At 43.8% G+C, this 27,269-nt stretch overlaps 1 protein-coding gene and 1 long non-coding RNA gene across 3 annotated transcripts in view; one reads left to right on the top strand and one right to left on the bottom strand.

The window, feature by feature from the left end:
- Positions 1–10,323: 10,323 nt before the first annotated feature.
- LGALSL (galectin like) lies at positions 10,324–18,773 on the bottom strand. Its single transcript, XM_006079811.4, has 5 exons — positions 18,244–18,773; positions 17,446–17,517; positions 17,212–17,300; positions 15,818–15,995; positions 10,324–13,464 (listed from the first exon to the last, which is right to left on the bottom strand). The coding sequence occupies exons 1-5, from the start codon at positions 18,277–18,279 to the stop codon at positions 13,321–13,323; spliced, it is 519 nt and encodes a 172-aa protein (XP_006079873.1). The 5' UTR covers positions 18,280–18,773; the 3' UTR covers positions 10,324–13,320.
- LOC123328548 overlaps positions 17,615–27,269 on the top strand; it is a 165,727-nt gene continuing 156,072 nt past the window's right edge. For both annotated transcript variants that reach the window (XR_006543439.2, XR_006543438.2), the window contains exon 1: positions 17,615–18,133. This is a non-coding gene — a long non-coding RNA (uncharacterized LOC123328548). The remainder of the gene's footprint in view (positions 18,134–27,269) is intronic.

Below are 27,269 nucleotides of genomic sequence, written 5' to 3'. Positions count from 1 at the left end.
AGGCTCTCAGGACTCCCCAGAATTACCGCTGGGCAAGCTCATTCAGGCCTAAGTGGTCGTTTTCCACCTGCCTGTAGCTGTTGGAGGCACTCGGGTGGCTTGTTGGGATAAGGATGTTCTGTCATTGCTGTTTTACCAGCCGCTAATTAATCCCTGTGACCCAGCGCGGGGAGGAGGGTCAGGCACAGGAACCTCCCCTGAAGACTCAGCCGAGACATTAACCAGAGTCCCACTCCCCCTCAAGAATGGCCTGGGGGAGCTGAGGTGGGACACCGCTGTCTCGGGCCACTTGTCACCCTTGCTGAGCTGGTGATCACTGAGTCTCCTCAGAGAGCCCTGCCCAGGATCCCAACAAGCAGTGAGGAGCAAAGCCACACTGTGGACAAGCACTTAAGCACTCTGGACTTGTTTTTCTCATCGGCAATGTGAGAACCTAGCCAACTCTACCACCCAGGAGGTACCAGAACGGCTAAGCTGAGGTCCAGAATAAAGGATCAGGTGAGGGAGTCATCACTCTAACAGCCACCACTTATCAAGCTCTTATTACACACCGTGCTATGCTTGGTGTGTTATGGACCTCCTTTTGCTTAAGCCTCACAGTTGTCTTGCAAAGAAGAGTCGTGCAAGCCCCTATTACAGAAGAGAAAAAAGAGGAATGATAAAAAAGAGTTCAGACTTGTCAAGACTTACACAAAGAGATCATGGAGCTGGTAAGCAGCAGGATTTGAATGCCAATCTTTTTCCTAGTGCTTTTTTCCTTTGCACGGTACCTCTGAGTGGAGAGAAGCTGGTCCCCTAAAAAATTGTTGCCAAATACAAAGAAGGTACACTTTATGGAGGACCAGTCAAGCCTTCAGAGGACTGCAGCGCCAGAAGATGGTGTAACTGTCACATCAGGAGAGACCCTGAGTTAGAATTACCCAGCAAAGCTGTTCCTAGATTCCTGTGTGAGATAATAAATGATCATTGTTGTTGTAAGCTGGTACATTTTGGGATAATTAGTTGCCAAGCAATGGATAACCAATACTGCATTTGTTGACCATTCATTCATCTGACAGACATCCATTCATTATTTATTGTGACAAGCCCCATGCCACATGCTTAGGGTGCAGTAGTGAACATGATCAGTAGGGTACCTGCCCTGATGGAAATGATCATTTAGCAGGAGAGATGAACATTAAGCAAACAGACAAACAGGTCAAAGAACATTGAGAGAGAGGAGGCACCTTCTTCAAAATTAAGTTGTTGGGAAAGTTGATGAGGAGACATTAAACCTGAGGAAGATAGAACTAGAAGGTTCTGGCATTTTCCTCTTAATGGCCTCATTTTTGGCTGCCTTGAGTTCTTCTGGAAATGACACAGGGTGTTAAAGAAACTAGAAATCAAAATGATGGAGAATTCTTATTTTTCTTAGGGAATGAATCTCCCCTATGGAGAAAGTGACCTTTTGCTAGGTAAGTGCTTTAAAAAGCCCCCTAGGAAAGCTGGTACAGGTCAAATAGCTCTGCATTAGGAAAGGAATTAGGGAGATTTAAGAAGCAACCAAGGAGAGGGTTGGAGAAGGCTAGAAGCTAAAGAGGGACTTGGGGAGAAAAAATATCTAGTGAGGATTTTTATTCCTTTGTTTCTCATGTAAAGTATGGTAAAATGCTCTTTCTCCCACTGGCCATTCTTGGCCGGTATAATTTCTTGTTTTTGAGGATATGACAAGGAGGACAGAGGAGAATATGCCTGCTTTCAAGAATGGCTTCAGGTGAACCCCAGACTGTTCACATGAGACCAGCCACTTATAGTAACGTTAAACAAATACATAAATGTAGTGGTGTTAACCATAAAAAAAAAAAAAAAAAAGCTTCAGATCATCATGGCAATGCCCCGTGCTGTGGGGGCTGTGCTCTCGATGCTCATCAGTGGCATTGGTGCCCTGCTGACAACTGTGCAGAGGTTGCTGAAGGCAGGGCCCAGGCAGGTGCTGCAGCAGATGTCAGCCCTGGAGGCACCTGGCGCCATGCCTGGCACTCTGGAGCAGCTCAGAAATGTTGCTGCATGCTTCCTGCACCGCCACTTCCTTGTCCTTCAATGCTCCGGGGAGTGGGGCTTACAGGGAAGCGCGGCTTACAGGGAGCAGGGCGTGGGTTGCAGCCCCTTGTTCCTAGATTCAGGAATGGCTCCATTGCACTGGGCCTGGGACAGTGTGAGTGACAAGGCAGATCTGACCGCATAGTTGCCACTTTCTTCTGAAGCTTGCCTATCTTCCTGAAACAAACCACCTTGTGGACCCTTGTTTTGTTTCCCCTGGGATAAGTTCTTTCCCGTGGGTGTCTTGGTCTCTTCTATGAAAAGGCCTCCACTTCTCCACTAGCCTTCAGAAAGTGTCTAGACTTTCCTGAATTTGAGAGTGAACATGGCTTAGGTTCAAATAGGAACTTCTGCTACCTGTCATATGCATATGAGGACTGAGACCAGACAGAAGCCCAGCAGGGTCTGATGTTCTAGACCTGCAGTGTCCAACATGGTAGCCTTGAGCAACATTTGGCTATTTAAAGTTAGGTTAATGAGGGACTTCCCTGGTGGTCCAGTGATTAAGAATCCGCCTTGCAATGCAGGGGATGTGGGTTCAATCTCTGGTCTGGAGAACTAAGATCCCACATGCCGTGGAGCAACTAAGCCCATGTGTCACACATATATACACAAGGACACATACAAAAAGTTAACGAAAATTCAATAAAATTTAAAATTTAGTTCCTCAGTGGCATCAGCCACATGTGAAGTGCTTAATAGACCCTTGTGGCTAGTGGCCACCATGTTGGACTGTGTAAATTATATTAGTAGATAGAACCTCCCCAACACCACAGTTTTATTGAACAGCCTTGCGTCTAGAGCCAGAACTCAAAAAATGGATTCTGCTATCAAAGAGCTGGCCATTATGTGTACATAAGAAAACTATTCATTCAAGATAAACAGAAGTCTGTCTCACACATGGGTTAGGCGCAAAAGTCAGCATATAAGGCAAAAATAGCTTCATGTCAAATTTTCCCTTGAAAAGTCCCTTAGGAAGGGGTCACTTGGGACATGAGCTCTCAGTGAATTCAAGACCACAATTTTTCATCCAATGATAGAGCAGATCTTTGTTTCTTTGGCTGAGCACCAGAAAGCCATGATTTGCAGTTAGCAGCAAGCATGAGGAAGATCAAAGATCTCTCTGCACCCTGGTGTGACACTCCAGGGAGCCAGAGAGCTCAACTGTGAGAGATGCAGGAGACAGAAGCACCTGAATCACATGTCCGCTCCTCCAACAGGAGGACAGGTGGAATTGCCCAAAGTGGTCAAGGGTTCTTTTTCTCTATGCGGTGTTTTTTGTTTTGTTTTGTGTTTTGGTGCCGAATGTGTGGAGGTGAAGTTGAATACATGAAATGCATTTACAATACAATTTCCCCACACATATTCCATGAGGATGTCATTTTTTTTTTCTTTTTTTTTGTATTGCTGTAGGGCATATGGGATCTTAGTTCCCCGGCCAGGGATGGAACCCATCATGCCCTTTGCAATGGGAGTGTGGAGTTTGAACCCCTGGGCTACCAGGGAAGTCCGGGCCATCCTTTCTTTGCTGGGGGCATCATTAGAGAAAGGGTCTGCGCTCCACCAGAGACTCATGTGTTTTGTAATTAAAGAATACCAGGTTTCTCCTTGAACTCCTCCTTTGGGAGGTCAGAATCTCAACTACAACACTGAGTCCCAGAAAACACAACACTAGCCCCTCAGATCAAACCTGAAGTTGGTCTGTATACTGGGGTGTTTGGGTGTTGCACAGAGAGGAAGGGGCCTTCAGGCCATTGGAAGCCCAGCTAAGGTCCTTTAGACCCAGATGCCCTCCTGGTTCACCCCAGTGGACAGGTTGTGTTCCTGGGAACTCTTGTCATATGCACTTCTCTGCCCATTCAGTCTGGCTCTATATATTGACAGTCATCCTTGTGTTTTATTTCATAGGTACCTGACCTGTCTTTTAATAAGATCATAAATTCTTCAAGGGCAGATGCCATAGGTCTTCAAGGGCATAGGTCTTTTATGTTTTTATAACCCACACTGTCTAACATGGTGCCTTCATATAAAAGTGCTCTGTTTCTATGTAGCTTCATCAGTTATGAGTGATTCTTTCAGGATATGAACTAACTCTACACACATGCTGTAAGAGCACCAACTATATGAAAAGGCCAGGATTTGCCCTTTCAACTTAGCAAGCTGAATTTTTAAAATCATTTACTTAATTTTGAAGTTGAGGATTGCAAGGGGATTCCCAAGTCAGGAATTTACATTTGTAAAAGCAAAGATAATGTTAGTTGCCTTAAAAACCTCAAACTATGAGGTAATCCCAATATTTGATGTTAATCAAAGCCTTTCCAAAAAAAACCAGCATCTATTTCTAACTTCCTCAAAGAGACTGTGATCTTGTGTCTGTACATATGTGTGTGTGTGTTTTTTTTTAATGAGGGATAAATGAATGGTTAATTAGACTCTTAAAATAACAGACCACAGGACTCTAGGAAGACTCTCACTTAAAAAAATTATTTGTCATATCTTATTATGTTGTATATTTCTTCCTTGTTCACCTTTCACAGCATTAAAATAATTTTATGGTGGACTAAAGGTGATTTTTATTGCATTAAGAAAAACCTATGCTTTCTAATGTTGGAACAGCTGTAATAATTCAAAGTAAAAAAAAAAAAAATCCCAGAGTACATTTTACAAACATCATTCTATACATTGCCTAATACACTGCTAATTTTGGCTAGATTTTAAATAAAACAGGCTTCAATGAAATGATATGAAAAGCATGTTCCAGTGGATTAGACACAGTTTGAAGGATTAACACTTTTAGTACTGTTTCTTACAGAATCATGCAGGATAATTACAGAGATTGGTATCATGATTATTTTAACTCTGGCCTTATCAGCTGTAAGGAATGCTTACACCGCTGTCACTGCTGGCTCTCAAAACACACTGCCACAAGTGCCATTATTTCCATTGCATGGGAGGCAAATTAAGACTGGAGATTTGAAGTGCCCGTCTGAACACACACAATATATCCCTGAGGTCCAGATGGCTCTTCCTTCTCACCCTCATCACAGCCTCACTGCTTCTCTTCTTCCTGTTCCCAGACTAACTGTTCAGGTAAGCTTTGATTATTTGCATCTGTCTTTTCAGAATTAATGACAGAATACTGACAGAAAGGGAGGTACTGGAGTCAATGGTAAATGTTTCTTATTGTTCTTACTCATGAAAGCTTGGAAGACCCATCATCCCCAAGGTCTGTGGCTGGCTTGCCACTGCCAGAGTCTATTATTTAGAACTGTCTGTGTTGTCCTCTCAAACAACAAAGCCTGCTTCCCTTCTGTGTTTGCTCACCTCGTCACCATCTTTCCCTGGGAGATGGAAGGGTGTATCAAAGCAAGAGAAAGCGTCAGTGGCTATTTCTTCCCCTTCTCTCTCTAGGTTGAGTAGTGTTTCGGCACCTTGTATATACCTAAGTAAATTCATGATGAAATATATGCTTTCCAAAGCAGTTCTTTGCCTTTTGCAAGAGACTTAAAAAAAAAAAATCATTGTGAAATTAACACAGTGATCAGGAAACAAGTTAGGCGTGCATTACTGGGTACAAACTCAGCTGCTCTTTGTGAAAGGGAGACTTGAAATTTATTTCCAAAATGCTGTGAAGAGCTCAGCTGGGCCATTACCACTTGCCCTCTACCCTCTTTACAAGTTACAAGCCACCTTGTATATTTACGTTGTAGAAAAATTGGGCCCCACCCTGGCAATTCTGCAAATGAATAATTAATTGATATATTTACCAAGAAATGAGGTAAGCTTCCCGTAGAACCTTAATCTTTCTCAGAGCACCTGCTACTTAAAACAGGGGTCAGGGTCCTTTGGTGGCTCAGATATTAAAGAGTCTGCCTGCAATGCAGGAGACCCAGGTTTGATCCCTGGGTCTGGAAGATCCCCTGCAGAAGGGAATGACTAACCACTCCACTATTCTTGCCTGGAAAATTCCATGGACAGAGGAGACTGGCGGGCTCCATGGAGTCACAAAGAGTCTGACACGACTGAGAGACTAACACACACTGAGGGTTCTAGTGAGGTCGTACAGCCACCCCAATAAGGAGGGTTCTTACCCAACTCGGTTGAAAGACACTTCCTTTCCCTGCAGTGTTTATAGTGAGGGAGGGGTGGGAGTGAGGAATGTTAAACCTGTGGAGGGGCGGGTGGTGGTGGGGGGAAGACATAGTTGTAAAGTTACAATTAAAGTTGTGCGGTGGTTTTTTGGCAGAGCAGGATGCCCCAGTGTTGAAGTTTTCACAGAAAGATACCCACTGATCAGAACCCCACAGCCTGGCACAACTCAGCAGCTTGATTCAGTGAATGTTTATGGAAGTCCCAAAGGCAGAGCGGCTTAGTTTGGGATCTGGGACCACTGCCACCATCAAGGATGTTTTTTAAAAATACAAACTCCTGAGACCTACTCCAGACCCATTGAAACATAATTTCCCAGGGTGAGAATGGACTTTTACTCCCTAAGGAGGCTTCTTGGGTGATTCTTCAGCATACTGAAGTTTAAAAGCATCAGGGTCTGTTTTATTCATTGATGGGTCCAAGTATCTAGAACAGCAATTGACAGAGCTCAATAAATACCTGCTGAATGAATAAAGGTCCTTAAGTGTCTGTGGCACTCAGAGACCCACTCCAGCTATAAATATCTTCTGCTACTGCTACTGCTGCTAAGTCGCATCAGTCGTGTCCGACTCTGTGCGACCCCATAGACGGCAGCCCACCAGGCTTCCCCGTCCCTGGGATTCTCCAGGCAAGAACACTGCAGTGGGTTGCCATTTCCTTCTCCAATGCATGAAAGCGAAAAGTGAAACTGAAGTCACTCAGTCGTGTCCGACTCTAGCGACCCCATAGACTGCAGCCTACCAGGCTCCTCCGTCCACGAGATTTTCTAGGCAAAAGTACTGGAGTGGGGTGCCATTGCCTTCTCCGATAAATATCTTATAGACTGTCTAATTCAAAATACAGATATAGATATCTGTATAATTGAGTCATTTTGTTGTACAGCAGTAATTAACATTGTAATTCAACCATACTTCAATTAAAAAATTAACAATAAAATATAATGAAAAGAAAAAAAAAAACAAAATACTGTCATAGAACAAGGATACTGTTGTATCCCACGGGGGCAGAGGAAGCTCTCCCATCTCTGCCCAGCAGCCTCAGCAAATTGTTCCCACTTTGACAGGGCTTTCCCTGCCTATGTGTGTGCATGACAAGTCGCTTCAGTAGTGTCCGACTTTTTGCGACCTCATGGACTGTAGCCTGCCAGGCTCCTCTGTCCATGGAATTTTCCTGCCAAGAATATTGGAGTGGGTTGCCATGCCCTCCTCCAAGGGATCTTCCCAACCTAGGGATTGAACTAAAATCTTTTTATATTTCCTGCATAGGCAGGCTGGTTCTTTACCACTAGCAACAACTAGGAAGCCCTTCCCTGCCTACTGCAAAAACTGACAAAGACCAGCCTCACAGCTTTGCTTCCTTAAAATAATAATAATAATAATAATAATAAAGGAAGGAATTAGTAAAACCAACTAAGGTATAAGTAGGTACCCTAAATCCAGCATATTGAGTAAATTATCTTTCCTAAACCACCCATAACTAAAGCTAGGCAAACTTCTATAAGCCAGTTTTATTTGTAGTCATAATAGCTAAGGGATCAAGTTTCCTTCTTAATCATTCAAACCACAGGAAAGATTGCATACACAATCTTGCTTTTGTATATCAGTTCAGTTCAGTTTAGTCACTCAGTCGTGTCCGACTCTTTGCGACCCCATGAATCGCAGCACACCAGGCCTCCCTGTCCATCACCAACTCCCGGAGTTCACTCAGACGTCCATTGAGTCAGTGATGCCATCCAGCCATCTCATCCTGTGTCGTCCCCTTCTCCTCCTGCCCCCAATCCCTCCCAGCATCAGAGTCTTTTCCAATGAGTCAACTCTTCGCATGAGGTGGCCAAAGTACTGGAGTTTCAGCTTTAGCATCACTCCCTCCAAAGAAATCCCAGGGCTGATCTCCTTTAGAATGGACTGGTTGGATCTCCTTGCAGTCCAAGGGACTCTCAAGAGTCTTCTCCAACACCACACTTCAAAAGCATCAATTCTTTGGCACTCAGCCTTCTTCACAGTCCAACTCTCACATCCATACATGACCACAGGAAAAACCATAGCCTTGACTAGACAGACCTTTGTTGGCAAAGTAATGTCTCTGCTTTTGAATATGCTATCTAGGTTGGTCATAACTTTCCTTCCAAGGAGTAAGCGTCTTTTAATTTCATGGCTGCAGTCACCATCTGCAGTGATTTTGGAGCCCCCCAAAATAAAGTCTGACACTGTTTCCATTGTTTCCCCATCTATTTCCCATGAAGTGGTGGGACCGGATGCCATGATCTTCATTTTCTGAATGTTGAGCTTTAGGCCAACTTTTTCACTCTCCACTTTCACTTTCATCAAGAGGCATTTTAGTTCCTCTTCACTTTCTGCCATAAGGGTGGTGTTATCTGCATATCTGAGGTTATTGATATTTCTCCTGGCAATCTTGATTCCAGCTTGTGTTTCTTCCAGTCCAGCGTTTCTCATGATGTACTCTGCATAGAAGTTAAATAAGCAGGGTGATAATATATAGCCTTGATGTACTCCTTTTCCTATTTGGAACCAGTCTGTTGTTCCATGTCCAGTTCTAACTGTTGCTTCCTGACCTACATACAGATTTCTCAAGAGGCAGGTCAGATGGTCTGGTATTCCCATCTCTTTCAGAATTTTCCACAGTTTATTGTATCCACACAGTCAAAGGCTTTGGCATAGTCAATAAAGCAGAAATAGATGTTTTTCTGGAACTCTCTTGCTTTTTCCATGATCCAGCGGATGTTGGCCATTTGATCTCTGGTTCCTCTGTCTTTTCTAAAACCAACTTCAACATCAGGAAGTTCACGGTTCACGTATTGCTGAAGCCTGGCTTGGAGAATTTTGAGCATTACTTTACTAGCGTGTGAGATGAGTGCAATTGTGTGGTACTTTGAGCATTCTCTGGCATTGCCTTTCTTTGGGATTGGAATGAAAACTGACCTTTTCCAGTCCTGTGGCCACTGTTGAGTTTTCCAAATTTGCTGGCATAGTGAGTGCAGCACTTTCACAGCATTATCTTTCAAGATTTGAAATAGCTCAACTGGAATTCCATCACCTCCACTAGCTTTGTTCGTAGTGATGCTTTCTAAGGCCCACTCGACTTCACATTCCAGGATGTCTGGCTCTAGGTCAGTGATCACACCGTCGTGATTATCTTTGTTGTGAAGATCTTTTTTTTACAGTTATTCTGTGTATTCTTGCCACCTCTTCTTAATATCTTCTGCTTCTGTTAGGCTTTTGTATATACACTGTGGTAATAAGATTATATTAATAATTTATTAAGAACCCACTACATCCTTAACAGGTGAATGAATCAAGAACCTGGTCCATCCATACAACGGAATACTACTCAGCAATAAAAAGGAAAACCTTAATACACACAATATGAACCTCAAATGCATTATGCAAGAAACCAATCCTAAAGGATTACATGATTCTCTTTATATGACATTCAGGAAAAGGCAAAACTATAGGCAGGTGGAATGGGTCAGTTGTTGCCTGATTAGGCCTGGGAGTGGGGGTCACATTTAACCATAAAGTGGTAGCACAAGGTGGTTTTGGGGTTGATGGAACAATTCTGTATCCTGTTTGAGGTGATTGTTATATGAATCCATTCATGTATTAAAATTCATAAAACTGCACATCAAGAAAAATGTGCAAATTGTATTTTAAAATAACCCATTACACACACAATTCACTAGGTCTCTGAGGCCCTCTCAGACACTTTCCCTTGATTAGTTCATTGATGTCGGCAACACACAAACAAGTGGTCTTGGAGTGAGTGTGTGAGGGCGGGAGGGTTGTGCTACCAGATGGTCCACGCTAAGCACATCACGTCCCGTGTGCTTAGTCCCGTCCAACTCTCTGCAACCCCATGGACTGTAGCCTGCCAGGCTCCTCTGCCCATGGGATTTTTCAAGCAACAATACTGGAGTAGGTTGCCAATTCCTTTTCCAGGGGATCTTCCTGACCCAGGGATTGAATCTGAGTCTCCTGTGTCTCCTGCATTGGCAGGATTCTTTACCACTGAGCTACCCGGGAAGCCCAAGTACATCACACCTGGTACCAAATTTAGCACCTTATAAATTGGAAACCATTTTGTAGAAAATTCCTTTATTATAGTGCAAATAACTTTCAGCAGTGACATCATAACGCTAAAACACATTTAGCAACATTTTACACCACGCAGTAAATAAGAAAGTGTTTCTTTGAAAATATGTCATCATAGGAACATTATTTCTACATTAATAATGTAGCTGGAAAATGCCAAGGGTGTTTCTCTCAAGGCAAAAGGGCTCCCTCCCTCTTTTTGGATATTTTCTTTTTAATACAAATGAAAGGATTTGCCATTTTAACAAATCATCAACAATTCTAAGAATGATCCCTTTGGAGGTTTTGAACTAAGGTTGGCATGATTTGAAATGGGGTTTCAAATTTTTTAAAAAATTAAGACAATTCTGGGATAGCCCAGAAAGTAGAAGTCACTTCTATTAACTTTTAAATAGATACATACATTCACTCCAATTTTGATGCAGAAATGAACAGATTGTCTAAAGCCTGCCTATTATTCCCCCAGAGCCTGATTGTTATTTATGTTCCTTGGTTTTGGTCATATTGCAGAATTAGGGCTCTGGTCAGAAATAACACCTTACACACCCAAATGCTTTCCTGTGAAGCTTAAAATTGCACTTTTCATCCTGAATTCCCACCTTAGACCTCACATGCTGATGAGAAGATATGAACAGTTTCCAGTTTACAGCTAATGATTAATACAGCTGGACTAGCCCCCTGCTAACTTAATTATACCTGAATCAAACCATCACATCATTCAGATAAATTTCAATAAGCTTAACCAAGAGGTTCTCACTGACCCCACAGAACAATGAAGGGTTAACAGTGTATCTTTACACTAAGCTGCCTAAGGGCTTGGCTGCTAACCAGTTAGCTGATAGGTAGAGAGAACAGGGTCAGTTCCAACAGTTACACGCCCAACTCCTCTAGTTTCTGCTGAATTATGCAGTGAGCGGGAATGGATGCCCACTCAAAGAAAAAACTCCTGTTGTGTGTGTGGGGGGGGTCTTCTACCACAACGAGAACAAAACCCGTACCAATATATTTCAGGGTGCCCTCTAGGTCTCTCTACAAACACCTGACAAAATCTAGTGGCTGCACAAGGTTAGTCACGGGCTTCAAGATACCCGGAGCCGGAGCACAGCCCTCCTGGCTGAATATGGCTGGTTAAGTCAGCTGGGACATAAAGCTTTTCAATGCTCAGCCAGTCTTGTTGGGTAAAGCATCTTCTTACATAACACAATGGAACTGTGCTAAACAGTTTCAAAGCTGAGGAGAATCTAAATATATCACCTATAAAAAAAATTCACAATTTTATTTTGCTTTTTCTTAAACTTTGGTACTGAAACACTGTCTACATTCTTGACACGTGAAAATGATGTGGCCACTTCAGTGCCTCTGCATGTTGTGTAAAAAAACTCAAAAGCAAAGCAGGACAAGGACGTGTCATAACAAGACGCTGTACAAATAAAACCTAAATTATATATAAATACACCCCCACCCCAGCACCCCCTTACCCCCCTAAACTAGCTGACCAGAGCAATGCCAAGGGTCCTTCTCTCCAAGGCCGATGCAGTTTATGGAATCCAGCACCCAGGACTCCAACCATCCCTTGCCTTGCAGTGACGTGTGCATCACTGCAGGCTTTTCCTGGAGACTCCCTGCTGTCTCATCAGTTCCACAAGAACAGGGAAACTCCCAGAGCTTCACTGAAGTGTTCACACTATTGGCTGGACTCAAAGACCTACAGTCCTGGGAGTTAACTTTTCAGATAAACTAACTGGATCATTTCCTAGGTTGGATCTTTTTTTATCATACTATCTTAGCAGAGCCCACACAGTAGGGAAGCATCTTCTACTCTGAAGCTCCAAAGGCATTGCTTAGGGATTGGTGAGGGTCACATAATAAAAGTGATACAATGAGCTAACAGCTTAAGTTGATATAAATTATTTCCAAGTAAGTTATTTGGGGCCATTTGCTTCTGCTTTCCATTGCATTCCCAAATCATTTTCACACTATACCTTTAAAAATGTATATAATAGTCCATTTTTAAAACTATCGATGCAATCACCTCTTAATGTGTTTTCGACTAGCTTAATAACAACTTGATGAGCTATTATGTAGATCCAGTGAAAAGTAGTTAATTAGTCTTAAGGAAGGTAATACTGTGCTAATTTCACAGTATGGAGAAAAAGCAATGTAAGTAGAGTTTTAAATAATCAATAACTTGAAAAGCAGTCTTGCTGAACTGTTGCAAAGTTTTCCCAAAAGCACTTACAGCAATTTATATCAAGAGATCCTAAGTTTAGGGGTAGGAGGATAAGACTCAACTCTTTAAGGTAGAAACTCACCTTTCTCATGACTGTAATAGGTAATTTCCCCACTCAGACCTAAGATAATTGTACATTCAAAAGTTCATAACAAGCTGTTCTTGAGACATTAATCATCTCTAACATATACACTGAGTAGAAATAAATAACTACAAGAAAGCTTAAAAAAATCTGAGTTAACATTATGCTGTGCAAAAAGAAAAAAAAAAACACAAAAAAACCCTCGAACAACCTACATTCTATGTTAAATACCCTGACTAAAATGTTGGTTGTGCTACACAATTCCACTTCAGTGCAGAAATGAGTTGATTTCTGTGTACCGTCTTTGTTGTTGTTGTTTTAAGTCTTTAGCACTTTTGTTCTAAATATCACCTTGCTGTGAAAAGATGAATAACTTATTACCAAATCACAAATAGTCACAAATCCATCTCAGTTTAGTCTGAATAAAATCCAGCATAAATGTATTACTTTGTTCTGGGAATAATGGCTCGGTGTCTTAGTTCCGATAGCTTCCTAAGGGCAAACCACCGTTGAAGTCATTTTGGGTTTAAACTGCACAGAAAGAAGAGACAGTGAAGTCTGCCTTTTTGTTTTCTTTTTAAGTCTTTAGACCTTGCCAGGACACTTCTTCCAGATCAACAGTCAGGCAGTTGTGGCACCTGATGCTCTTTGAAACAGACATGGTTTAAACATCAGCCAAGCTTAGTGATCTGGAGGTCTCCGTTGATCTTTATGGTGTCGATTGCAGATAACGTTTGAATGCGGTGGTAAAAATCAAAAAGTTGGTGTCCATCCACAAACACTCTAAAACGTGGGTGCTCACAAAGGATTTCCACCTGGAAAAAAAACAAAATAAAACCCTCAGTTCATAATTTCAATGAACTCTGCTGGGAAAAATGAACAAATACCTCATTTTAGAGAAAGGCAACATCCTCAGTAGTTCTCAAACTCTAGAGTGCACTGGAATCAGACAGAAGGCTATAGAACAGACTGCTGGGCTCCACCTCCCCCCTCAAATTTTCCATTTAGTAAGTCAAGGGTAAGGTCTAAGAATGTGCTTTTCCACCAAGTTCCAAGATGATGCTGGTGTTACTGGAATGAGGGACACACTTTGGGAGGCACTGCTCTACACTATTCAATGTCCTTGAAGGATGTAAAATTGCCTTACTATTTCTCCCTTCTCATTGCATGCCAGAAAGTGATATAAAGTGGTATAGATTCATCTATATGGTATTTAATGCCTCCATCCTCATCCCCTGAACAATTCTATCCCACCTTCAGAGAAGCCCCTCACAAGGCAGAGCAGGTAACCATTAGGAGCATGTAATAACAGTTTGGACACTCAAACAAGATAAACACTAAGCAGAGAAGGATACACAGTAATTACCATTGGACCAAGGATGTGTAATTAACAAGGCTTTGTTAAGCCAAACAAAAATACTGATTCCATATGGTAAAAGCTTTTTCTCCCTCTTTTTTCTAACTTAAGGAAGTCACCATAGAGTTTAATCACTGGTTTTGCACTATGTATTTATTAAAAGCATTTGTATTCATCATGTAAGGAGAGATTCCATATGTGATATTAGTCACATTTAATGCATATTATTACTAAAATTATATCACCAAGAAGGGCTGATTCCATCTCAATTTTGTTGTTGGGGAGCGTTATTCCACTGGGCAGAAGCTTTGGTTACTCACACTCATGAGCTCTGCATTAAGAGTCACCATTAAGAAACTGTCACAGTTCAGGGGAGCCTCAGGGTCATTATCATTCTAGAGAAGGGTAGGGGTACCTTCCCCAGGCTATGCTAGAAGGGCAATTAGTCTCTCTTCTATCACTGATGTGAATGTCATAGATTCTTCTTTCCCCGCAAGACTGCAAGATGGGAAGAAAAATTATGACTTATTCATAAGGCCTTCGTACATTTCTAGATGAGGAGCAACAGGTTAAGGGTAGTTCTGGTTTGTTAGGTATATATGAAACAGGGAGCTCTTAGCCAAGTTGTCATTATTATGATGTATGTTAACAAAGTATAGGGCTTCCCCTGTAGCTTAGCAGTACAGAACTCATCTGCCCATGCAGGAGATGTAAAAGACACGGATTTGATCCCTGGGTGGGGAAGATCCCCTGGAGGAAGGCATGGCAATCCACTCTAGTATTCTCGCCTGGAGAATCCATGGACAGAGGAGCCTGCTGGGCTACAGTCTATAGGGTTGGAAAGAATCAGACAGGACTGAAGCAACTAAGCACAACAAAGTATAACGCAGACATTTCATCACCAGGTCCGACAGGTCAGTAAATTCTTTTCTAACACATTACTGACTTGCATCTTTTACTTGGCAATGTCCTTCATAGAGGAAGGTGCAGCTCGTGCTATTTGATGGGAATGGAAATTTGGGCTGTGCTTACTGCCTGACAGATAGTGGGGAGCAAATCTATACTCATTCCAGCCCAAGGGAAGGAATCTATCAGCCACACAGCCTGTGACAATGAAGTAGACTGAGGCCACTTAACCCAGCATTAGTCACTCAGTCATGTCTGACTCTTTATGACCCTATGGACTGTAGCCTGCCAGGTTCCTCTGTCCATGGAATTCTCCAGGCAAGAATGCTGGAGTGGGTTGCCATGCCCTCCTCCAGAGGATCTTCCCCACCTAGGGAACCTGGGTCTTCTGCACTGCAGGCAGAGTCTTTACCATCTGAGCCACCAGGGGAGCAACGGCACTGCTAGTCCTCATTAGCAAAGGGAACAAGAGAAAATAAAATAATAATCGCTCTAGTCTTAAAAAAGGTATAACTGATATGGTCTGGTACTACTTAAAGGTTGAAAAAAATAAAGAAATTCTAGGTATTTATTAATATTTATTAAATAGTTAGCTTAGGACAATTATCTATTAAATGCCTAGTACTATATTGAATACTACACAGAGAAGTATTTATTCTTAACAATCTAGACATGTAAATATGGGCTTATTTACATGTATTGGCTAAACAGAACCAAGAGCTACTGCTGACTTAATTCATATCAGCAAACAGAGCTCTTTTGATCATTTTTCTTTTTTTCACCATCAGGTGACAAATTTCCTGGACATGCAAAAATTCTGGCCGCTTAAAGCACTCTTGGCACATCTTAGATGAGAATATCACCAACCTGCCAATGGCTGGAGCTGAAGCACTCGAGGTACTCACCCTGAATGGCTGGTCTGGGATGAATGGGAAGTAAGGGATCGCTGACTGTTCTTCACCCCTTTCCCCAGATATACAAGAATTTCTGAGTAGCTGTCGGTCTGTGAACACTGCTTTGAGTTCAATTGCCACGTCGGCAGGAGGATCTTCTGAATCACCACAGGTCAAGCTGATTGCAAAGCTTAAAAGAAAATAATCTCATTTATTCACAGTTGAGCAAAATAACACTTAACAAAGACCCAGGCTCCCATTTCCTTCTTCCTCTCTGGATTTGTCAGCTTTTAGCGGGCCACCACTCTCCACAGGGCAGGGGTTGGGGTGTGATAGACCATGGATAAGTAGGATTACAATCAAACTAGTTTATTTTGTTACCCACAGGAGGTGGCCCTGGAGAAAACTTTGATAGAGATGAAAGTAACTAACTGTGGACATTTCAGATACCCCAAACTACCCACACATCTGTGTTTCAACCCATTTCAGAAGACTCAAAAACAGCCAGGGGAAACTGACCAAGGGAAACAATATCTTGTAGTTTGGTTCTCATTTATATTGATAGTTCTTACTCCAAGCACTGTGTTTGAAAAACATAAAAAAAAAAAAAAAAGTCCTTTGGCCTCCCTAAGGGTCAAAGAGAAAATGATGTGGGTCTATATTTATAATCTCTGATATAAATAGCTGTCTAGAGAAATGGCTGCTGAGATTCATACACATTCTTTTCATGGGAACATAGTACTTTCTTGGCACTTGCAACGAGTAACACTGGCCACAGGGGTTGGAAGAGCAGCAGAAAGCCACAACAAGAGTGAGCAGGACCTCGTAACTGCTGGATAGGTATAAGTGTTGTAGTGAAAAAAGAGGAAAAAGTTGTTTTGTTTTTTCTCTTGCCCTTTTCTGAGCTCTTTTTTTCACTTTAACTGTTCCTGATCTGTAGTAGGTAATCAAGACTAACCTGGTATGCTGATCACATTCTGTCTGGGGCTCACCTTTACAGCACTCTCTTTGCAGACGACCCCTCACAGTTCTTTTCCTTTCTTTTTGCATTACAGAAAGGAGGCCACAGTACAATTCATGCAAGACAATGGACCCAACTATTGGGCTACCTGATGGCTAGTCTATGACTGTTTTTGAAATGATCCAAAAGGAAGAAGAATACAAGACCTTCACACGTTTGTTCCTCATCACTGACCCCCTCATCTATATAATCACCCCCCCCCCCAATTCCTCATGGGAGAGGCACACAGTTCTTGAGGATCTAGCCTGCTTTCCCCTCCTCTGGCTGAGTAAAGCCACCCTTTTATTTTCTCCAAACTCTGTCTCTGTATTTTTCATTTGGCTTGGGTGGGCAGAGAAAGCCAAGATTTTTGACAGCATCATAGGAGACAAGGAATCTGTCTTACCTTTCTGGGTTGAGGTCTACAATGCCCATTACTAACACCTTCTTGCCTGGTCTCATGCCACCTTTAATGTGCCCACAAAATGGCACGATCTGTAGAGGATGAGAGCAGAAGCAAAGTTCACAGCCTGTTAGAGAAGAGCCAAGCCCTCAGTTCCTTAGGACTTGACCCATTTGAAAATGCAGTTAGAAACAAGAGGGTACAGGCAGACACCGAAGAGGGAACAAAATCATTTACCAGTCGTGGGAAGTACACGTCGGCTTGAACTGGAGAGCCCAAGGAGTTGTTTAAATGCCCATCATCTAGTTTCTAAAAATAGAAGCACACAGATTGGCTTTCCAAAGGCTTTCGGAGGTGGGTGTTAGCGGGAGCGGGGAAGAACCTATACAAATCTGGAGGAATCCAGCAACCCTCCCCACAACATAGGCTCAGTACACCGAATACCCGCAGAAAACCCCGGAACCAAACCCGTCCTTTCTATCAGGTAGCTAAGTCTCTGATGCTCCCCAGACCCTTCAGATCTAGATCAAAATGAAGGTCGAGGCCCACTGGGGAACCAGAGCCCCGCTCCGGAGGAAGGCAGGCTCCTCTCCAACCTGTCGCCAAGGCCTGTCCTCCAGGACGTGGCTGGAGTGCAGCAGCCCGGCTCAACTTCTCCCGCGAGCCCCAGGCTAGGACCCATTTCCAAGGGGGAATCCCCGGGATGTCGTGGAGGGGGGAGCGGACACGGGGCGCGCGCGCCGGACACACTCACACACGCGCACACTCACACCTGGCCGGTGGCTGCACGGCGCGGAGTGGGCTGTAGCTCACCCCCACGCGCAGGCCGCCCCCAACACCTCCACTCAGCCAGCGGTCCTCCCACGGGGCACCCCTCCAGCCCTCCCCCCACTTCGGTCGCGCATAGCCGGCTCCCTCTAACCAGGTACTGGAGCGCCTTCTCCCGCCGGGGGCGCGGGGCTGGGCCTCCGCCAGGCGGGAGCCAGCGGCGGGGCCGTGCGGGCCGCGGGAAGGGGGCGCCTCGCCCGCACTCACCACCACTGCATCGCTGTCGGCCACCGACCCCGCCATCTTCTCGCGCGGCGCGGCGGGGCGCGCGGCTGGCGGCCGGGCGGCGGGGGACGTGGGACGCGAAGCGCGGGCTGGGATCCCGGGGCGGTCCTGCGCCGGGCGGAGGCGCGGGTCCGAGGCTGGCTGGGGCGCGCACACACGCGCGGGTACGCGCGCGCGCACGCCCAGGGGCCCGGCGCCGACCGGGCCAGCGGGACCCGGGGGAGGGGGAAGGGGAGGAGTAGGGGGAGGCGAAGGAGGCGGCGCGGGCCCGGAGGTCGGAGGTAGCCGCCGCGGCCGGGACGGAGCTGCAGAGTCTAAGCTGCTTTCTTCGTCGGGGTGCCGCTGCCGCCGCCCGAGGAAAAAGGTGGCGAAGGCCGCGCCGTGTCGGCCTAGGGCGGCATTTAAAGGCCGCCGGGGCCCGGTTCGGGAACCGGGAACAGGGCGGAGACCCGGCTGGGCTGCCGCGGCTTGCTCAGCTTGCCCTGCCCCTCGGCCATTGGACGGCGGCAGGAGGCTGGGGCGGGAGGGACTGGCCTGCCAGTGTCGGGGCGTGCGAGGGGGCGGGCGCCTGGTCGGTCCTCTCTTGCGGCAGGGTGGGTGGGGCCGGGGGTGAGGAAGTGAGGCCGGGGCCTGCCAGGTGACAGGTGCTTGTGACATCCCCGCCCCTCCCCTCCGGCCACCCCCTTCCTTCTCTGGCTGCGCCTGGGGGCAGGTGGGACAGTGGAGGCCGAGATCCAGGGACGATTGGAGGTGGAGGTGGATTCCAGAGCTCGAGATTTCTTTCAAAGAATTTCAACGAAGTGCGAGAAAAGATTCATTTCGAACCTTCCAGGGTATAAAGATAATGAAAGGCCTCTGGGCTTTCATAAATAAATATTTGACCTAAAAGCAAGAGGCAGAGAGGACTCAGAGTAGGGACTTTTATATAACAGGAGACTGAATATAGAATAGACCTCCCCGCCCTGCGAAAAGATGGGGTCCCTGGAGACTGTTTTCAGCCAGGGGTCTGGTTAAGTCTCATTAAATTGAACTGGGCACAGTGCCTGCCCTCAGAAAGCCTTCATTGGGCTGTTTTGTTTGTTTTTTACAAGTCACCTGCTCAATCTAGGGGAGTGGGTTTCTCACTGAACATCTCCCTATACGCTTTGAGGAGTGATTCCCAGGGAATGCACTTCTCCTCATTCCAAGTCACAAATTCCTTTATGGTGTTTCCACATTAGGACGATTATGTAACTTCTCAGATAAAGCTGTATCAACATACTCTGTATTCGGTGACATCTTGGCTTAAACATTCCATTGTGTGCATCACCCTGGTGTTTTATACTTAATAATCAGAGAACATGTGTGACCTCAGAGGGGCCCTCAGAGACTCCTTTCCTGCCATGGTTGCTGACTGTGTGGCCTGGAACATCACTGAGGCTTTTGTGTCTTAGCTTTCCCTTTATGGACCAGAGCTAATCATGGTAATCTCAGTTGAGTAGGGAGAATTACCTGCACACGACTGTAAGCCACAGTCATACCCTTTGTGTGCTCTGAACTCGAGACTGAAGTGCAACACAGTTGTGACTCACACTTTTGCTCTTGTTTACCAGTCTTAGTTCAAAATCACACCTTATTGATTATTTTAAAATGTTAGGCAGTCATAGGAAACAATTGTTTTTTAAGCGCACTTTGATATATTTCAACTTCTGAGAGCTTGGTGTAGGGAAGACTCATTGACGTTTTTTTTCATCATTAGCTAAGCTAAGAGGGACATTGTGGTAGTTAAAGAGCCTGTGCCCTAGGTTCAAATCCTGGCTCTATGATTAACTAGCTGGGTGATCTTGGGCAAGTTACTAAACTTCTCTGTGCCCCAATTTCTTCATCTGTGAATCCAAGATGACAGCAGTGATGATAATAGCACTTACCTTGTGTTATTGGAAAGATTAGGTAATTGGTTCCCACACCTTCGTTAGATTAGTACCTGGCATATAGTAAGCACTTTACAAATTCACAAACATCCTGAAGGCCTGCCATGTATCAGGCACTGGGGAATTTGTGGGGATTCTTTTTGTAGTTCTATTTTATTATTATTTTAAAATCATTTTAAGAATGGAAATATAATTGATTATATCATATTTGTTAGTTTCAAATATATGGCAAAGTGATTCAGCTATCTATCTATTCTTTTTCAGATTCTTTTCCCTTTTAGGTTATTACACATTATTGAATATAGTTCCCTGTGCTATAAGTAGGACCTTGATGTTTATCTATTTTATATATAGTACTGTGTATCTGTTAAGTCAAACTACTAATTTATCCTTCTCCACCCCTTTCTCCTTTGGTACCCATAAGTTCATTTTCTATGTCTGTTTCTGTTTTGTAAATATGTAAATACAAATGTTTGTTTGTAACTTTTGTTATAGTCCACATATAAGTGATAAGTGATATCACATGATATTTGTTTCTCTCTGACTTACCTCACTTACTAGGATAATCTCTAGGTCCATCCATGTTGCTGCAAATGGCATTATTTCATTCTTTTTATGGCTGAGTAATATTCCATTGTGGGTTTCCAAGGTGGTTCAGTGGTAAAGAATTCACCTGCCAATGCAGGAGATGCAGGAGACCCAGGTTCAATCCCTGGGTTGGAACAATCCCCTGGAGGAGGAAAGCAACCCACTCCAGTATTCTTACCAGGGCAGTTCAATGGGATAGAGGAGCCTGGTGGGCTGCCATTCATGGGGTTGAAAAGAGTTAGACATGACTGAGTGACTGAGCAATATTCCATTGTATATACATAATGCATCTTCTTTATTCATTCATTTGTTGATGGATATTTAGGTTGCTTCCATGTCTTGGCCATTGTAAATAGTGCTGCTATGAACACTGGGGTACACGTATCTTTTCGGAATAGAGTTTTCGTCTTTTCCAGATACTTGCCCAGGAGTGGGATTGCTGGATCATATGGTAACTCTACTTTTAGTTTTTTAAGGAACCTCAGTGAGGACTTTTTTGTTGACCTAAGCAGAGTATAAGCAGGACTTAGGAGGCTCCTGCACCAATCCGAGCAAGATATCGTGGTGGCTCAGACACGGTAGAAGTGCTGAAGATATGAGAAGCTGTGGGCCCTTGATAAGAGCTAGCCGTTGTTATTAGGTAGTTGGGAGAGTTCAAATCGACTTCTAAGCCTCAGTTACCTCACTGCAAAATTAAGAGGTTGGGCTCATTCACCATTCCTCCTTAGCTCTTAAAAAGTTCTTCTGGTTCCTGAAAAGCTGTGTAAATACCATCTAAATGTAAATGGTTTGAGGGTAGGTGCTTTTGAATGAAAATAATCTTGGGTTGAATCTTTCAATAAGTAGTTTGTAGGGTGAAGAATAATGCTTTGATTTACATTGTAAGTGGAGTTGAAGATACTTGGATTGCTTGAGATGAGGTCTTACATTTCTTACGTTTTAAGAGTGTAAAAAACAGGAAGATACTGAGCCTGCCCAGAACACTTTATTCTGGAAAATTGCTTTTATTCCAAAAATGCTTTGTTCCTTCTCAATCATTCTATAGAATAGGTTTGAACATGGAGAGCAAGCAGAAAGCCTAAATGAATTTTTTGTTATTGTTGTTATAATTAAAGCTGAGCAGAGTCAAACCATCCCTTACAGGGAAATTCATTAGCAAATAAATGAAATATAGAGCTTGAGTTTTTAAAGAGTTGTACAAAGAAAGACAGGCAAACTTTGCTCTGGGCTTTGATTATGGGCATTTGTGTCTAAAAAACATTAACCAAGACTGTGACCCTTTTATGAAATGCAAGAGTGAACTTCACTACTGCTGGAGACTAATAAAAAGGCTAAGGTGTGTGGGGGAGGCAGTCAAACATGATTAGCATCAAAGAAGAAGTATGCACGGCTCTTTGAAGACAGACTTTGCTAAATGGTCTTCCCAGATGGAAATAGTAGAGGGGAAGTGTCTTTCTTTCCTTCCTGTTTAATATGTTTTTTGTTTTTTTTTTTCAAATGCAGGCATGTAGAATTTCTAATACTGGGGGAAGAATATAGCATTGACGTCATTTCAGCAACCATATTATGAGCAAGGCTAGGTGCTGTGATACCGTGCACCAAGAAGAGATATTTGAAAATGCATAGATGTTGTCCTGCAGGAGCTCACAGGTCATTCTGGGAACCTATGTAGAATGCAGGAGATAAGATAATAAGGCCTTAGATCTACAGCCCAAGTAACAAGTTGGGGGAGTCACTCCCATTGGGAGGATTACCGCAGCTTTCTAGAGGGGCTGGCATATCTCTGACCACATGTACAGCAGCCCCTTCCACATTCCCCCCAAAGCGAGTCTGCAGAGACTGCACTACAGCTGTTTTCATGGTTCAAATTCTAAACCAGCTGAACCCCAGTTCTCAGAGGCTGATTCTGTCTCCTGCTGTGGTCCAGGTGGATATGTGCCTTCTTTCTCTACACGTGGCTGACTTTGACCTTCAGACCACTCATTTCCTATCTGCGTGTATGTATATGCATCAGCAGCAGCAGGGTTTCTCATCCTCAACCCTACTGACATTTTAGGCTGAGAAATTCTTTCCAGTCGGGGGTAGAGGCCAGTAGTGCTACCTGCACCACCACCAAATGGTGACAATCAGAAATTCCCCCAGCACTGACAGATGTAAAATGTCCCCGAGTGGGATAGGGCAAACTTGCCTCCAGTTGAGAACCAGTTATCTAAAAGGTGCTTTCAGTTCAGTTCAGTCTCTCAGTCGTGTCCGACTCTTTGCGACCCCATGAACCGCAGCATGCCAGGCCTCCCTGTCCATCACCAACTCCCAGAGTCCACCCAAACCCATGTCCATTGAATCGGTGATGCCATCCAACCATTTCATCCTCTGTCGTCCCCTTCTCCTCCTGCCCTCAATCTTTCCCAGCATCAGGGTCTTTTCAGATGAATCAGCTCTTTGAATCAGGTGTCCAAAATATTGGAGTTTCAGCTTTAACATCAGTCCTTCCAATGAACACCCAGGACTGATCTCCTTTAGGATGGACTGGTTGCATCTCCTTGCAAGAGCCTTCTCCAACACCACAGTTCAAAAGCATCAATTCTTCAGCGCTCAGCTTTCTTTATAGTCCAACTCTCACATCCATACATAACCACTGGAAAAACCATAGCCTTGACTAGACAGACCTTTGTTGACAAAGTAATGTCTCTGCTTTTGAATATGCTATCTAGGTTGGTCATAACTTTCCTTCTAAGGAGTAAGCATCTTTTAATTTCATGGCTGCAGTCACCATCTGCAGTGATTTTGGAGCCCAAAAACATAAAGTCAGCCACTGTTTCCACTATTTCCCCATCGGTTTGCCATGAAGTGATGGGACCAGATGCCATGATCTTCGTTTTCTGAATGTTGATCTTTAAGCCAACTTTTTCACTCTCCTCTTTCACTTTCATCAAGAGGCTTTTTAGTTCCTCTTCACTTTCTGCCATAAGGGTGGTGTCATCTGCATATCTGAGGTTATTGGTATTTCTCCCAGCAATCTTGATTCCAGCCTGTGCTTCCTCCAGCCCAGCATTTCTCATGATGTGTACTCTGTATATAAGTTATAAGCAGGGTGACAATGTACAGCCTTGACGTACTCCTTTTCCTATTTGGAACCAGTCTGTTGTTCCATGTCCAGTTCTAACTGTTGCTTCCTGACCTGCATACAGGTTTCTAAAGAGGCAGGTCAGGTGGTCTGGTATTCCCATCTCTTTCAGAATTTTCCACAGTTTGTGGTAATCCTCACAGTCAAAGGCTTCGGTATAGTCAATAAAGCAGAAATACATATTTTTTCTTTAAGATTCCTTTTACTCCTATATGTGCGTATATTAAGTCACTTCAGTCAGGTCTAACTGAAGTGGGTTGCCATTTCCTTCTCCAATATGTATATATGTGTGTGTGTGTATGTATATATATATATATATATATATATATATATATATATATGGGCTTCCCTAGTGGCTCAGTGGTAAAGAATCTGCCTGCAATGTGGGAGACCTGGGTTTGATCCCTGGGTTGAGAAGATCCCCTGGAGAAGGACATGGCAACCCACTCCAGTATTCTTGCCTGGAGAATCCCATGGACAGAGAAGCCTGGTGGGCTACAGTCCACAGGGTCTCACAGTTGGACACACCTGAGACGACTAAGCAATATATATATATAATCTATCCAGTCTGATCTAGAGTAGAAACTTGTACATCAGAAACATTTGCCTTTTTATTTGACAAGTCATTGCTTCCTGATATTATGGGAGTACTTTAAATGGTTGCGCAAAGAACCTCTACGATGAAGGAGGACCTGTGAAGACCCCTATGAATGTAGCTGCCAGCTCAAAATGTCTGTAATATTGAGAAATTTGTGTGACTTTTGCAATCTGTTCCATAATATCACCATGTTTATTTTTGATATAAACATGATGTGCTCCCACTCATAAATACAGCAAAACTGAGGCATCTAAATGTTTACCTGTTCATCTCATGGCCGGATTCCCTGCCTGTCCCAGACCCCAGAGGGTGGTTGCAGCCCACTTTGAGGAATAAGATAATGCACTGTTTTACAGGCTGGTCAGGCTTTCAACGCTCCGTAATTGTTTTAGTCAGGCCAGTCTCTGTTCAGGATAAATAATCACTTAGGCAGAAAATATACAAACTCAGCATTCTTTCGTTTACCTAGTTAGGTAGGAGGGCAAACATTTATCAGCTCTTTTTCTGTATTTCAATACATAATTAAAGTTCTTAATTATTCTAGGAACTCTGGTCATGGTTTTCAAATAATTATTTTGGACACACACACAAATTTGTGTTGTACCAGTGTAATTAGGGGACAACCATAAAATTTGGCAATCAGTGCCAGTTTCCAGCATTTCATTATTTTCAGTTTATTTATGAGGAAACTAGAACCAGACTCCTGCTTGCATTTTAATTATTTAGCGCAGGAAGGATTGATTTCAGAAAACCTCCAGGCTGAAGAGGGTAATAATGAGCCCATTTCCCAGGAGGAATTCAGGGCTTCAAAGCTATGCCCTGCTTCCTACTCCAGGGATGGCACTGTGGGCCCTTTATCATGTCTGAGACACCTTGGGAGCGCACAGGTCCCGAGTGGGCTCACTCCTGTGAAAGGCAACAGGAGTCTTTGCTGAAAGGTAACAGAAGCAAAAAGCATTCTGCTGGGAAACAGAAAAGAACGCTGCTTCCAGCCTGTGCATCTGGCAGCATGAATGAAAGGTATTTTAAGGCACAGGCTTTGTGTGGGTATGGAGAGCCAAGGCTGTGTTTGTGTGCCCCTCTCTCCAGCCTTCCCTCGAAGTAATTCCAAGAGTCGGATCTGTGCGCAGCCAGCCTTGTACCAATAAGGAATGTGACCGGACTACGTGACGGAGCCCCAGGCCTCATTTCACTTTATGCATGAGGTTTCTGTTTTCCTCTGCTGGTTTATAGTCCTCCTTTTTATTGCCTCTGTGATTTTATTTTCTTGTCATCAAGTGGCATAAAGGGTTTCTTGCTCTGGTAGTTTCATGGAAACTTGCTTGGCTGCGTGGAAGCAGATGAAGGTTCAGATTTAGCAGTCCGCTGGAAATCCTGACTAATGGGCACAGGAAAACTCCAGAGGCAGGCTGCCAGGTGGTCATTTGATTTTTAGAGGAAACATGTTTGGGTGACACAGATTTCTAGACTTCTTAAAAGGTGAACTGCACAGAGGTAGGATTAACACAGGCAGCTTCTGAACAAACCACCAGCCAGGAGGGACCTGGGAATTTAAACTTGGCATCCAAATTTGACTAACCAAAGAGATTCAGAGGAAACAGGCTTCCTTTATTTGTTCAACAATCCTTTATTGAGCTGGGCTCTGTTTTAGTTGTAATTAGGATCATTTTTTACTTCCTTAAAAAAGCCCCAAACAACCATACACATACTTAAAATATTTGCCCTTCTTTTCCATATGAGTCTCTTTAGGGCATCTCTCCTTCCTCATACTGTAGACCCCTCCCTGCATAAAGCCTATTCCATCTGACAGTATCCAGAATGGGTCTGAGAGCTCTCTTGCCAACATGGCAGCATAGCCCAGAAAATAAAAATAAAGTGTTTTGAATTCAGAGGCTGGTTTCATTCCACTTCCAATCAGATAACACATTTTCTATCTAAATTTAGTTTAGCTGGTAACGTGTTGATTTTTAGGCCTGAAATTGTTCAAATGATTAATTTATCCCATAGAGAAAGATTAATTGAAGAGTTGACGAAAATATTTTAAATTGCAGAAGTTCAAATTGGTAATCTACAGTGATTAAACTCATCACATTTCATTCATTCACAACCTTGGCCATGGCTGGCTCAGTGTTGCTCTTGAACGTAAGAATTAATTGGAATTCGTAAATTTAGGGGTCTTCCCAGGTGATTCAGGGGTAAAGAATCTGCCTGCTAATGCTTGGAGATGTAGGAGACACATGTTCGTTCCCTGTGTCTGGAAGATCCACTGGAGAAGGAAATGGCAACCCACTCCACTATTCTTGCCTGAAAAATCCCATGGAAAGAGGAGCCTGGCGGGCTGCAGTCCATGGGGTTGCAAAGAGTAGGACACAACTGAGCGACTGAGCATATCACACATCATATAAATTCAGGAGGCATTGGAGTTAGGTGTGACTTTTCATGGTTGCTTGGTATGTGGTGTGTGTGTGTATAAAAAATGGGGCTCCCCTGGTGGCTCAGATGTAAAGAATCTGCCTGCAATGCAAGAGACCTGGGTTCAATCCCTAGGTCAGGAAGATCCCTGGAGAAAGGAATGGCAACTCACTCCAGTATCTTGCCGGGAGAATTCCATGGAGAGAAGATCCTGGAAGGTTATAGTCCATAGGGCCGCAAAGAGTTGGACACAACTGAGCAACTAACACTTACTTACTTACTTGGTATGTGAGGTGTGTGTGTGAGTGTGTGTGTGTGTAAGGCCAGGTGGAGTGGGGAAGGAGGGAAAATTTCAGCCTTTCTTAAAAGCCAGTCC

Source organism: Bubalus bubalis, chromosome 12 (assembly GCF_019923935.1).
Source record: "Bubalus bubalis isolate 160015118507 breed Murrah chromosome 12, NDDB_SH_1, whole genome shotgun sequence".
Lineage (NCBI taxonomy): Eukaryota > Metazoa > Chordata > Mammalia > Artiodactyla > Bovidae > Bubalus > Bubalus bubalis.
Note: the sequence above shows the minus strand (reverse complement) of the source record. Positions and strands in the feature narration are given on the sequence as shown.

Bases quoted from the DNA above. Each gene is read 5' to 3' on its own strand.
- LGALSL (XM_006079811.4), bottom strand. From the start codon at position 18,279: ATGGCGGGGTCGGTGGCCGACAGCGATGCAGTGGTG. The intron at 17,301-17,445 runs GTAAATGATTTT...CATCCTCTACAG, and splicing joins ACGTGTACTTCCCACGACTG to ATCGTGCCATTTTGTGGGCA. The intron at 15,996-17,211 runs GTAAGACAGATT...TTTTCTTTTAAG, and splicing joins GTAGACCTCAACCCAGAAAG to CTTTGCAATCAGCTTGACCT.